The sequence below is a fragment of the Mus caroli genome, chromosome 1 (assembly GCF_900094665.2).
Source record: "Mus caroli chromosome 1, CAROLI_EIJ_v1.1, whole genome shotgun sequence".
NCBI lineage: Eukaryota > Metazoa > Chordata > Mammalia > Rodentia > Muridae > Mus > Mus caroli.
Window position 1 is genome coordinate 171,052,397 of NC_034570.1, and position 12,310 is coordinate 171,064,706.

Below are 12,310 nucleotides of genomic sequence, written 5' to 3' on the forward strand. Positions count from 1 at the left end.
CCTGGTCTACAAAGTGAGTGCCAGGACAGCCAGGGCTACACAGAGAAACCCTGTCTCGAAAAACCAAATAAAAAAAAAAAAAAAAAAAAAAAAAAAAAAAAAAAAAAAGAAAAACAAAGCAAGAGCAGCCCGTGAGTGCGCACTTGGTGCAGAATTCGCTGCAGCTCCTTCTCTTCTGCACTGACCACTCTTTGGACGGGGAGCCCAGCACAAGCCATTGCATGCAGTACCCAGCGACTCTGGAAGCTCCTGCTCAGTATGAGAGGGCGCCGTTAACCTAGTCTGTGCTCATCATATCTTGCAGGGTAGTGTGAATCTGGCAATCCAACCTCTTTCCTAGTTACACTTTAGGGTTGGTATCATAAGCACTGACACATAAGGAAACAGGACTGTACACTGTGGCATAATGGACCTTGGCAGCAAAACAAAGTGTGTGCTTCCCCAAAAGATTAAATTTTTAAATGTTGCATGTCTCTGTTTTTCTTATTTTTTTATTTGTTTATTTTATGTATATGAGTACACTGTCGTTGTCTTTAGACAAACCAGAAGAGGGCATCAGATCCCTCTTGTGAGCCACCATGTGGTTGCTGGGAATTGAACTCAGGATCTCTGGAAGAACAGTCAGTGCTCTTAACCACTGAGCCATCTCTCCAGCCATCTAAATGTTGCATGTCTTATTGAGTGAGGAGTTGGTAGCAGTAAGTGCCAGGACACTGAATTCCCTGTTAGAGTGGGAGCTGTGCTCTGACCAAACAGGAAAAGAGGGTTGGGACAGCATGCAAAGGAAACCTGGTTCCCTGGGTCTCTGTAAAAGCAGGGAAATCCTACCTATAATAATCTTGTGTTTCTGCCTAGAAAAGGGCTAAGCAGCTTCACCATGGGAGTTACTTTATACTTCCTCCTACCGTTTCCCTGTAGGGCACCTTCTGCTAACAGCTCCACTCTACCGTCCAGTGCCCTCAGCGTTATTCAAGCTTTTCAAACAGACCTGCTGTTGGCTTCATAGGACTGAGAGACACAGTGGAGGGCTTTTGTCTAGAATGTTTGAGCTTAAACTGAAAGCCACGGAACTGAGTACCTTTGGGCTGTCTTGTTGGGCCTAAGCTGCAGAGGAGGACTGAATGAGAAAGCTGCCTTGTCTATAAAGACCCAGCTTAACTCTGAAACACTAGTTATGAATGGACACCTATTCCTCATACTGCTTGTGTGTAGCAAAGCCAGGAAAGGAGAGAGTCATTTTTCTGGGGTTTTTGGAGGGAGGAGGGATGCTTTTATAAATGCTGAAAAAGAGGACGTGTGCCCTAAGTGGCTACGGCTCTGAAGCCTGAGGTGCTGCTGTATGGTGATTAGGGTGTTTGCAGAGGAGCTTCGAGATCTCAGAGAGAGAGAGAGAGAGAGAGAGAGAGAGAGAGAGAGAGAGAGAGAGAGAGAGAGAGAGCAGAGGCCTAGAGGTTGTCAGAGTTCTCAAAGATCTGAACATTGGGAGCTCAGCTCAGTGTCCTCTTGTGCTCTCTTCCTGCCTGTCCTCTATAAAGGCTCTAAGGTTGAAGGCCTGGCCAGTGCAGCCACGCTGTGTCATGTTCCGTTTCCTTAGGCTTTTAACTGTAGCAGATGCCTTGTGTCTTGAGCTGAGGAAGTAAAGCCCAGGATGCAGCCCCTCCTCACATCTAACATGTCTCTTCACAAGAAGACAATGTAGCAAGAGCCCAGAGGCTTCCTTCTGACCTGCTCTGTACTGTCTCCTGTGGGAAGTACTCCCTACTTTCCATGTGGCATCTCTTGTATGCAAACTAGATTGTGCGCTCCTAGAGGGCAGAGTCCACTCTGATCATGTTTATGTTGTCTTCCTTCCCCTTCTGGCGCCTAATACAGTGCCTTGCACACAGACACAATAAATGGCTGTTGAATAACAAATTAATCTGATTGTTCTATCGCTTGCGTCTGACTTATGTCCTTTAGTTCACAGAAGCAGTTACGGAACAGCATAATCAAAGCCTACCACTCTATTTCCTTTTCTTCAAGGTAGTTAACTTTTTTTTCTGAAATGGTTTGTTTTCATTTTATTGTATTGGTGTTCTGGCTGCATGTAAGTCTGTGTGAGGGTGTCAGATCCATGCAACTGGAGTTACAGACAGTTGTAAGCTCTCATATGGGTGCTGGGAATTGAACCCAGGTTCTGTGGAAGAACAGCTGGTGCTTGTAACCTCTGAACCATTTCACCAGCCCCAATAGCACATTGAACACTAGCAGTATTGTAAAACCATCTAGACATATAAAAGATACTTTTATTAATTGGGTACAATTCTGACTGCTGAAATTGATTTTGCTTACAAGTAACATTTTATGAGAAGGTATGAATTATCATGTACTAGGTGTAATTGTCTCCGATATTTTAAAAAAAACTTGTTTTAATAATGCAGAAATAGAATAAGCTGGGGAGTGGCTCAGTGTTAGTGCAACTTTCTGGCATGAACGAGACAATAGGTACCATCCCCAGGTCCATAGAATGGGAGAACTGGAAACATTTTGTCATCTAGGGTCAGCAACCTGAGGTTTTGTCTTTTTAAAATTGTGTGGGGGGCTGGTGAGATGGCTCAGTGGGTAAGAGCAACCGACTGCTCGTCCAAAGGTCCAGAGTTCAAATCCCAGCAACCACATGGTGGCTCACAACCATCCACAACGAGATCTGGCACCCTCTTCTGGAGTGTCTGAAGACAGCTACAGTGTACTTATATATAATTTAAAAAAAAAAAAAATTGTGTGTGTGTTCTGCCTGCTTGCCGCATTTGTGCACATGTGTACAGTGCCTGAAGAGGGCATCAGGTCTCTTGGATGCGGAGTCACAGGATGATTGTCAGCTTCCATGTGAGCACTAAGAGTCCAACCCACCTCCTCCAGAACAGCCGCACTCTCCAGTGCAGTCTTGCCTGTGTTTAAAGACAGGCCCTCCTGTGTCTCAAACTGGATACTGGCGCTCAGTATCAACCAAGCTATATCCCAAGTGTTGTCCTTTAAACCAAACATGCTATTTTGCCATGTACTATAACAGATTGAAATGTAGAGCTGGTTAGCAAAGTTGTTCAAAAAAAAAAAAAAATGACTGCACTTCAGGATTTTCAGTTGAAGCCACTTCAATTTAGAAGATTTAGGCCACTTTTCTCAAATATTTTAAAAGGCAGAAGGCTCGCTAGGGTGGTCATTCAAAGCCTCAGCTGCAGTTATCACCATAAGCCACAGCACTAACTGCACTGGAGTTACTCTTAGAAAGGTCTTGTCAGGGAAGAGAGAGATCATTTCAGTTGCTCCTGCAGGGCTGGGTGAGGAAGGGGGTGTGCGATCAGTCGACTAGCTGAAGCTGGGACGCTGACTGCAGCTTCCTCTTTGTCTGCTATGCTACATCCACTCAACTGCAATCTGGGTCTCTTCTGTGCCAGTTGCCATCGAACATTACAACCTAGTCAACCTGGTGTGAAAGCCAGTGGACACTTGTAGTCTCAAGCGTCTGCAGGCTGAGGTAGCACTGCCCCAAGTCTGCTTGTGCTACCCTGCCAGGCATGTCTCAAAACCCCAAACTGAAAACATAGACAGAGAAAAACCTCAAATATGCCAAGTTCCTGTTTTCTAAAAGAACTTCTGTATGTCCCACATTGGAAGGCCATAGTTAGGTTTTGGTTTTGCAGTGCTAAGGAATGAACCCAGAGACTTGTGTACGTTAGGCAAGTACTCTGCCAGTGAGATCGAGTTACTACTATTCCATGGCTCTCCTGACACCTCTTCCTCCCCAAACCTCACTGTCCAGGGCCTGTGATGTCAACTTAGGGAACCTGACCTCACCTTACATTCTAAGACTTAACCCCTAAACCATTTACTGGCACCTGAACAAAGGAGTTTGTTCATTCCCAAAGCTTGCTTCAAAATGCTCATTCTCAACGGAAGACAACATGGATCCAGTTGTGGGTAGTTTCTTTCTAGACCTTGATGTCTCTGGAACTCATTTGCTCAGGGCCTGCATATTCCATAAACTAGAGAAGGCACATATTCCCTCCCCAGCCCCCACCAGCAGTCAGGGAGGGGGTGAGGATCTCTGGACAGCTTTGTGGAGTCACTTCTCACCTTCCGTCTTGTTGAGATGGACTGTCTTCTTTCTGTCATTGTCCAGCATACTCCAGGGAGACTGGTCAGCTACCTGCACCAACGATTCTTTGATCTCAGCCTCCCAATCTTGTAGTGATTCACATCACTGTATTTGCCTTATATGAGTTCTGGGACTGAACTTGGGCTTATAAAGCCTTTATTTGTTGAGCCATTGCTTCTGCCCAGAATCTTTTAGTGCTAGGAACTGAATTCTGGACTTCACATATGCTAGGCAAGTGCATAAATCACTGGGTTACATCTCCTGCCTCTAGAACCATGTTTTTTAGTTGGTAGTTTTCTACCAGCTGTAATAATCAATCCATTTTACCAATAATGTGCAACCTTCCCTTCAACAACATATGTGTTACATTTTAGAATCTTGGAACATATGTAAGTATGCCAACACCCTACATAAACTAGCACTTTCTTTTGGGGGGGGGCGGGGGGGTGTGTCTTGCTATGTAGCTCAGGCTAGGTTCAAATCCACAAATATTCTGCCTCATCTTCCTGTGTAATAACTTTACTACTTGGCATTTCTTTGTATTAAATAACCCATTAGGGCTCAAATTTCCCCCATGGCTCAAAAGTTCTGCAGTTGGTTTGTTAACAGTGATCTAAAACAAGGCCTATATATTTGAGCAATGTCTATAAAGCTTTTATTTCACTGCAGAAGTCAGAAGAGGGACTGGAGCCACCGCGTGGGTGCTGAGAATTGAACTGGGTCGGTCCTCTTGCAGTACAGCCACTGCTCTCTCTCCTGACCTCTGAGCCAGCCAGCCAGCCAGCCAGCCAGCCCTACGGGGCATCCCACTCCCTGTGCTTGTGTTTTTCCAAGACAGGGTTTCTCTGTGTAGCCCAAGCTGGCCTGCGATCCACTCTGTGGAACAGGTTGGCCTCGAAATCAAGAAATCTACCTGCCTCTGTCTTCTGCTGGGATTAAAGGCGTGGGCTGCCACCACCACCTGGTGCCCTTTCCCCTTGAGTAGCCCTAGAACTTGGTTAAAAGATTAAATGAGGATTAAAATGGCCTTGAAGTCTGCTTTATCCCCTTTGTTAAGTTTTAAATCGCACTATGAAACACCTCAATTTTCTTGCATGAGTTCTCAGCTCAATGTCTTGTAAGATGCCATTAGTCGCTTTCAGAGAGTGGTCTGGCTTTGAAGTGCTAAGTAACTTATTTGTTTAATTAAATGAAGAGGTAACGCTTGAAATCTTGTATCATTTAATTTTAATAACTAACAAATTTTGAGCTAATTTTTTCATCAGTAGCTACCTATAGACTAAAGAAGACGACAGACATGAGCTTAGAGGTATGGTTTGAATCTGAGCTTCATAGCTGCTTCCTCTCATCTGGGAATTAGCATCTCTCTTATAAACCAACTGTGTTTCATTCAAGTGGCTTTTGTATAGGGGCTGGAACACTCTAAGCACTGAGGATATTAAGTTTGTCAGTGTCCCTCGGTAACCCAGTAGATACACATAATCAGTGGTCAGTCCCTCATCACTGGAGTCATAGAGCCCAGTCTTGTGATGCTCAATCACTGGATGGGTAGCAGGCTGATACAATGTAACTATGGGAGATTTGAGAATAAAAAAAAACCTGATTCTCAGAGTCCCGGCATCCATGTCTGATGCCTCACACTACTCAAGTTCCATTTCAAGGGACTCCATACCTTCTCTCATTTCAGAGAGAGTGGGAGCATGGGTGCATATGTGAGCACACACAATAAAAATAATGCTCCTTTAATTTCTTTAGAGGTCATTTCTTGGGAGGGGGTCATGCTGTTGCAGGAGCCAGCTGCCGCTTCATATATGTCCTACTGACCATGTTTGGGTCACCAGGCTTGGCAAAGACCACCCTTCACCTACTGAGCCATCTCAATGTGTTTTTCCTCTAATGAGTGATTTGAAAATTGAAATCTTAACCCATCACTACTCCAAGTTGAGTCTCACATGAGCTTCTACTTAAGTACAGGTTTGGCATCTACCTTATCCATGACTGGATGCGCAATGGCCTTCAGGTACACTAAAAATTTTTTCCTTAGATTCCATTCACAAACCCTACGTCATGGCCACCAGTTCAGCAGCCTGTTGAGATGGAATGCAACAAGAATTACTTAATTACTCATTCTGTTTATTGAATCGACAGAAGGGAATACAAAGGACTGGGCAAGTGCTGTGCACTGACATGGAAAAGGTGGAATTAAAATAAAATTTAAAAATCCCAGTAAAGCAAATCAAAGTTACTGTAATTTCAATAAAACAAAAAAAAATTAAAGACATTTAATATACCACACATTTATAAAATAAATGTCAACCAAAAGGTGTCTTGTAAATAATTAGTAGAACAAGTGAAAATAAATATGAGACCTGAAGTTTTTATACTTTAATGAAATAATAAAACAAAGAAATTTAAACTACTAGATATAATCTGAGAGGCAAATAAAAAAAGCAAATCCCATTCAGAACACAATTGTCTGGAAACATCGTATCAGTCCATAGTTAACTGTTACTCCATACCAACAGCTCTGTGTTAGCTACATCACACCACAATGCCGTATCCCTTTCCATAGCCAGAAACCTCCAGAACAAAACCCAGCATCTTTACATCATCTCTACAGCTTGGTTTATAAGCACATACATGCTTTTGGGATCTCCCTCAGGAAACACACACACACACACACACACACTCTCACACACACTCTCTCTCTCTCTCCCGGGGCCAATAACATTTACCCTCACTGAGCCTACAAATGTTATTTGATTCTAGCATGTTGATCCTGATAATGTAAATGTCTAAGTTAATGATGGGACACAATTTTAATTTTTATAAAAATAGACAAGTATTAACCAAGCCTTAAACTCAAGAGAGGGTACTTTACCTGTGCACAAGACATTCAGTAAAAATGACAACCTAAAAGTTGTTTCTAGAATATTTTAGGAATCAAGTTCTTTCACTCACACACACACACACATTTTAACTTCATTAAATCCAGGCAATCTGGATTAAGTAGATGGGGGATGGGCTTTTACAGCTTGTTTTTGCAACTCTAGGGCAGCTACTACAACAATAACTCAACACTGCGAAGTTTAGGTTAATGTCACCCTGTTTTTAGAAAGTGTCTAAGTGTAAATTCAAATTCACCCTTTAAGTCAGCAGTGTATGTAAAATCAGGTGTGGTTTTGGAAATGGTGGGAATGCTTTGGCCAGCAACACAAAGGGAGAGTTGGTGATGTCTAAATGAGACATCAAAGTAAAGTTAAGTAAAAATATATTTTTTAAAATGGGAACAACTATTAAGACAATATCACTTGGGAGGCAGAGACAGGCGGATTTCTGAGTTCGAGGCCAGCCTGGTCTACAAAGTGAGTTCCAGGACAGCCAGGACTATACAGAGAAACCCTGTCTCGAAAAACCAAAAAAAAAAAAGACAATATCTTCTTTCCTCCCATTCTTCTGCCGTAAAGTAAACGACACAGGCATTGCCCCCTTTCAAGAGATGTGCGAGACATGCACCCAAGGGAGGCAGCCGGTCAGTTCTTGTTTGCAGGAACCAACAACCTAAAAAAGAAAATTTCAAGATGGGGAGGGGTGGGAAAGGATTTTCTATTAATGCCACAGGACACCCCTTAAGGCAGACCGCTCCTCATCAACTGCTCTTGCGGAATTACTGTTCCTGTGTGCCTAGCAGGCCCACTTAATTACTTATAGTCGGAGAATTCTATTTTTTGTTCTCCTACCCAATAAAATGAGCCAATTTAAGGGGACATTTGCAAATAAAATGCCCTGTTTTTACTACTTACCTGGGTTACCAGGACATTTATCTGGCCAGAAAAAGCAATGCCACACAGCTGGCACGAATACTAATGGAATTCAAACCCCAAGTGTGAAGCTTCGTCATCTCCCCTAACTCCCACGCTAATTCTTTTGATCACCACCCACAAACCAACCTCAGTGACCCCCCAAATCCAACACTTTACCACTAATAACCAGTTATTTAGAGGAAAAAGACATTTAATTCCATTCTTACTCTAGCCCTTAATCGATGCATTAACAACAGAAGCATTTTAAGCACATGGACTTGAGCCTACTAACCTGATTTTTGGAGCCAAACTTCTCCACTATTTGGATCTATGTGCAAAAAGTATTGGTACTTTTCAGTTTATACATTGGTTAGCATCTTGTGACAGGCTTGACAGAATTCTCTTAAGCCTTTATCGAGTTTATCACAATGTCAGAGATTTTCACGCAATCCTGCCACCAGGTTCCTCCACCATAAACTCTAGCTTTCTTTACCTTTCTACCACACTCACTTCATGGCAAATATACGAAACAGATGCTTACAGCAAATTGGCACAGTCAAGTACCAGTCTAGAGAGGAAGTGGCCAGTTAGGACAGACTTGGAAACCAAACTCATCTAGCTACTATCAACACCCTTGCATAGTTGTGACTCCACTCTAACAGGAGTTATGTTCTGGTAATGGCCCTCACCTTCGGTGCACGCTCTTACCTCCCAGTGTTTTAAATGTACTTCAGAAGCAGTGAACACTCGGATCTAGGTGCAGCTGGATACACTAGCAGAATGTAGGTGCCAAACTGTCCTGATGGGTACAGCCCTCAGGGAGCATCATGTACATGCCACGTGGTACACTGTAACCACATCTGTAAACAGCTGTGGAGTTCTGTGCCCACATGGTGTTAGTGATTGCTACTGTAGACTGTGGTGTATGGATTAATGGCTTCGGGGTATGTCAATCAAAAGATGGTTTTAACTGCACTGAGGTAAAGAGGAGTTGCCACTTAATTATATACAGTTATGAATGAAAATTTTTATTCAAGCTTAAAGTGAAAAGTAATTTTAGTCAAGAAAATGAAGTACCAGATAAACGGTAACATATTATTTTAACTAAGAAGTATCAAAACAGGATTTCTCTGATTTTCTAAAGTGGTGGTCTCTGAAAAATGAAGCTTAAAGGAATCTTTTACATTACCCATTTGAATTAATAATCTGCTGACTCCAATCTGTCATCTCCTTACGATGGATGGGCTTTGGGAGAATGAACACTGCCTTCCTGGCTTTTCCCTCCCTACGACCCCCACAATGGGAAGACCCCTCAGTACAAGCCTCTCTCTTCTCTCAGGATCCCGAGGGGCCTATGAGCATGGCGAATGCTATGGACTTGGCTCGGCCTCAAGGGCAAGTTGTACCAGATGTTGTTGTTCATCAGGATACATGGAAGTTAACTCCACTTTTCCTTCCAAGAGCTGTGGTCACCCTGGTTATCTCCTATTGGAAAACATGGATTTCAAGGGAGACTGGTTAGACCCAGCAATTATGGAGTTGAAAACACCATGAACATCGATCAGGCTTAAGTTAGATATAGGGTCTTCAAGATGAGAAATCATTTTTTTTTTCCATAAAGGAAACATTCCCGTAAACTGAAAGGGGAGGGAGAGGGAAAGACTGTCCACAGCACCAGTTTGAATGAGGTTCATTATGGCAACATCTGAGAAACTGAGAAGGAATCTTATTTAAATGAGTGTCCCTATATGTTGGACATTAAGGGCAATTAGGAGAAATGACTCAGGCTTTAATTCCAGTTTACATAAGTGTTTGTAGCCTGCTGACTTCCTCTAAGATTCAACTACACTAGAAATTCCCAAAGCAGGTCTATCTTCTGATGTCTACTTCTGCTAGATCACATCAAAACGATTCCCTCAAGTTCAGAGAACTTGGAACAAGCTTTCTTGAAAACCTAGATTGATGCTGATCTTCTGTACTGGTTTATTTATACAATTTTCCTTTTGAATCTTGACTTTCTTCAGTATCAGGTACTGATGTCCCTTCGGGAATAAAGTAAAAAGGGGAAAGTATCTCTCTGGCTTTCCTGTGCCGTGTCCTTCTGAACACTGTTTCTGACCATGCCATGTCTCACGTGGCACTCCAGAAGAGCATCAGTTACACTGCATATCTCAGTCACAGAGGACACTGTTTTTAAGCTGGTTTAGATTTCAAATGTATACAAATGAAGTCACTTTAATCCTATAAATACTTCTTAATTTATTTTTAAAAAATTGTGCTGTTAACCCTTTTANGGGGCAACAAGCTATGTGAAAAGTACAAAACTTTTTGTCAAATGTAATATTGAGAGTGCTTTTGACATAGTTCACTGGTTTATCATCTGATCAGTATATACTGCGCAACGGGCAAGGCTAGAATCCATGAACCAAGCTGCAAAGATCTCAAGCTAAATAAGGCGGAAAGATTTGGAGAAACGAAAGGAAATTCTTTCCTGTCNAATGTATACTCTTCAGACTAATGACCTCTTCCTATCAAGCCTTCTAAACTGTTAAATAAAGTCTCCAAACAAGCATTTGAACTTCATTACACAGAAGAGCAACAAGAATGGTGTCCCACCAGACAAAAGGCAGGAGGGAAAATATATATATACTGAGTTCAATGGGTAAGCCTGAATGTAGTAGCACAGTTCTTCACAACCGATGGGGAATAATTCAACATGGTNTCCAACAACGTTCTAGACGTGCTTCATCAACTGGTTACTAGGAAGCAAGGTGTAAATGTTTGGCCCCAATCGGGCTTCAAAATGGTTCTTTTTTTTTTTTTTTTTCATGACGAGCATGTCTGTCCAGCTATCAATCATGTTTGTTTGCACCAAATCCCAAGCCATTAAAATACGACTAATTTTAAGTTAAACAGAAGTCGTCTGCTCCAAATTTGCCATCAACTATCCATGCTACTGCATTCCTCTGAATGAAGACCGGATGAAATGTGCAGGGAAAAAGAGAGAAAAAGATACCAGTTAGAAAGTTTCAAAATCAGCATCAAGAACAGTAGACTTAAGTAACAATGAACAAATTATTGATACTTTCATAACAGTTGGACAACAGTGTCTCTCCCAGTTTCTAGGTGATACATTAAATTGAAACCTTAAAGGGACAAAAGGAATGAGTAATTAGAATTTCCCATTTCTACATTGTCATGGGGGGGGGGGGGGGCTTGAGACAGAGTCTCTCTGTGTAGCTTTGACTGTCCTGGCACTCACTAGGTAGACCAGGATTGTCTTGAACTTCAAGAGATCTACCTGCCTCTGCCTCCTGAGTGCTAGGGATTAAAGGCATGCATAATTATGCCTGATTTCCTATTTTTAAGATTAAGCTTGAAATATATAATTAGAATAAGAAAATTTTTGCTAGTTTACAACAAAAAAGGATGGAAAGAAAACTCAGGTAGTATGAGGTGGGGCTGCACATTCTAACTGTGTCCTCCACTCCTTCAGCAGCTCCAAGTCCATCACACCATGCAGCTCCATTTGGGAAAAGTGTACGCATGACCTTTCTTTTTTTGTTTTTCAAGACAGGGTTTCTCTGTATAGCTCTGACTGTCCTGGAACTTAACTTTGTAGACCAGGCTGGCCTAGAACTCAGAAATCCGCCTGCCTCTGCCTCCCAAGTGTGGGATTATAGGCATGCACCACCACGCCCAGCATGTATGCCGTTTCTTACAGTATAGTTCCCATACAGTAAGATAAGCTCCTCTAGAATATCACAATTCAGAGTACTCACAGCTGGTGTAGCACCAGTCTACACCTTTAGACCAGCTTCTCAATCTAGGAGCAAGCACACAGGCTCATAAAAATAAGAACCACTCCTCTGGTCTGGGGATTAGCCAATTTTATACCACTTCAATTTAAAATGCAATCACACCACGTGCTATGTCTGGTATATTTTTGTTTCTAGTACGTTCCAGTCAGGCTACTGATTTCTAAGTTAGTGCCCCTCTTCTGTTCATAGCATGATTGACTACTTCATCCTATTCCATCTTATTCCCCCTAAATACACAAACAAAAATCAGAAGTCACCAGTTTTGTAACTTAACACAAAAGATCAGCAACTTCTCTTTTAAGAAAAAAAAGTGTTGGGCTAGGAGCTACGATGATAGATCAGCAGTTAAAACTCATGGCTGTCCTCGCGGAGGCCCATGGTTGATTCCTAGCATGCACATGGTGGGTTTGTAAAGCCTCCAGCTCCAGTCCCAGGGAAGCAGGTGGCCTCTTCTGGCCTCTGGGAAAACACCCATAACACAAAAATAAATTCATTTTAAGAAGTTCCCGGGCTAGTAAGATGGCACCATGGGAGAAAGCACTTGTTGCTAA

The 12,310-nt window shown here is 42.4% G+C and overlaps 1 protein-coding gene across 1 annotated transcript in view; it reads right to left on the bottom strand.

Moving 5' to 3' along the window:
• Positions 1-7,562: 7,562 nt before the first annotated feature.
• Wdr26 (WD repeat domain 26) overlaps positions 7,563-12,310 on the bottom strand; it is a 36,532-nt gene continuing 31,784 nt past the window's right edge. The window contains 1 exon segment of the mRNA XM_029475799.1: positions 7,563-10,904. Within this exon segment, the coding sequence (XP_029331659.1) occupies positions 10,879-10,904 (26 nt within the window). The 3' untranslated portion in view covers positions 7,563-10,878.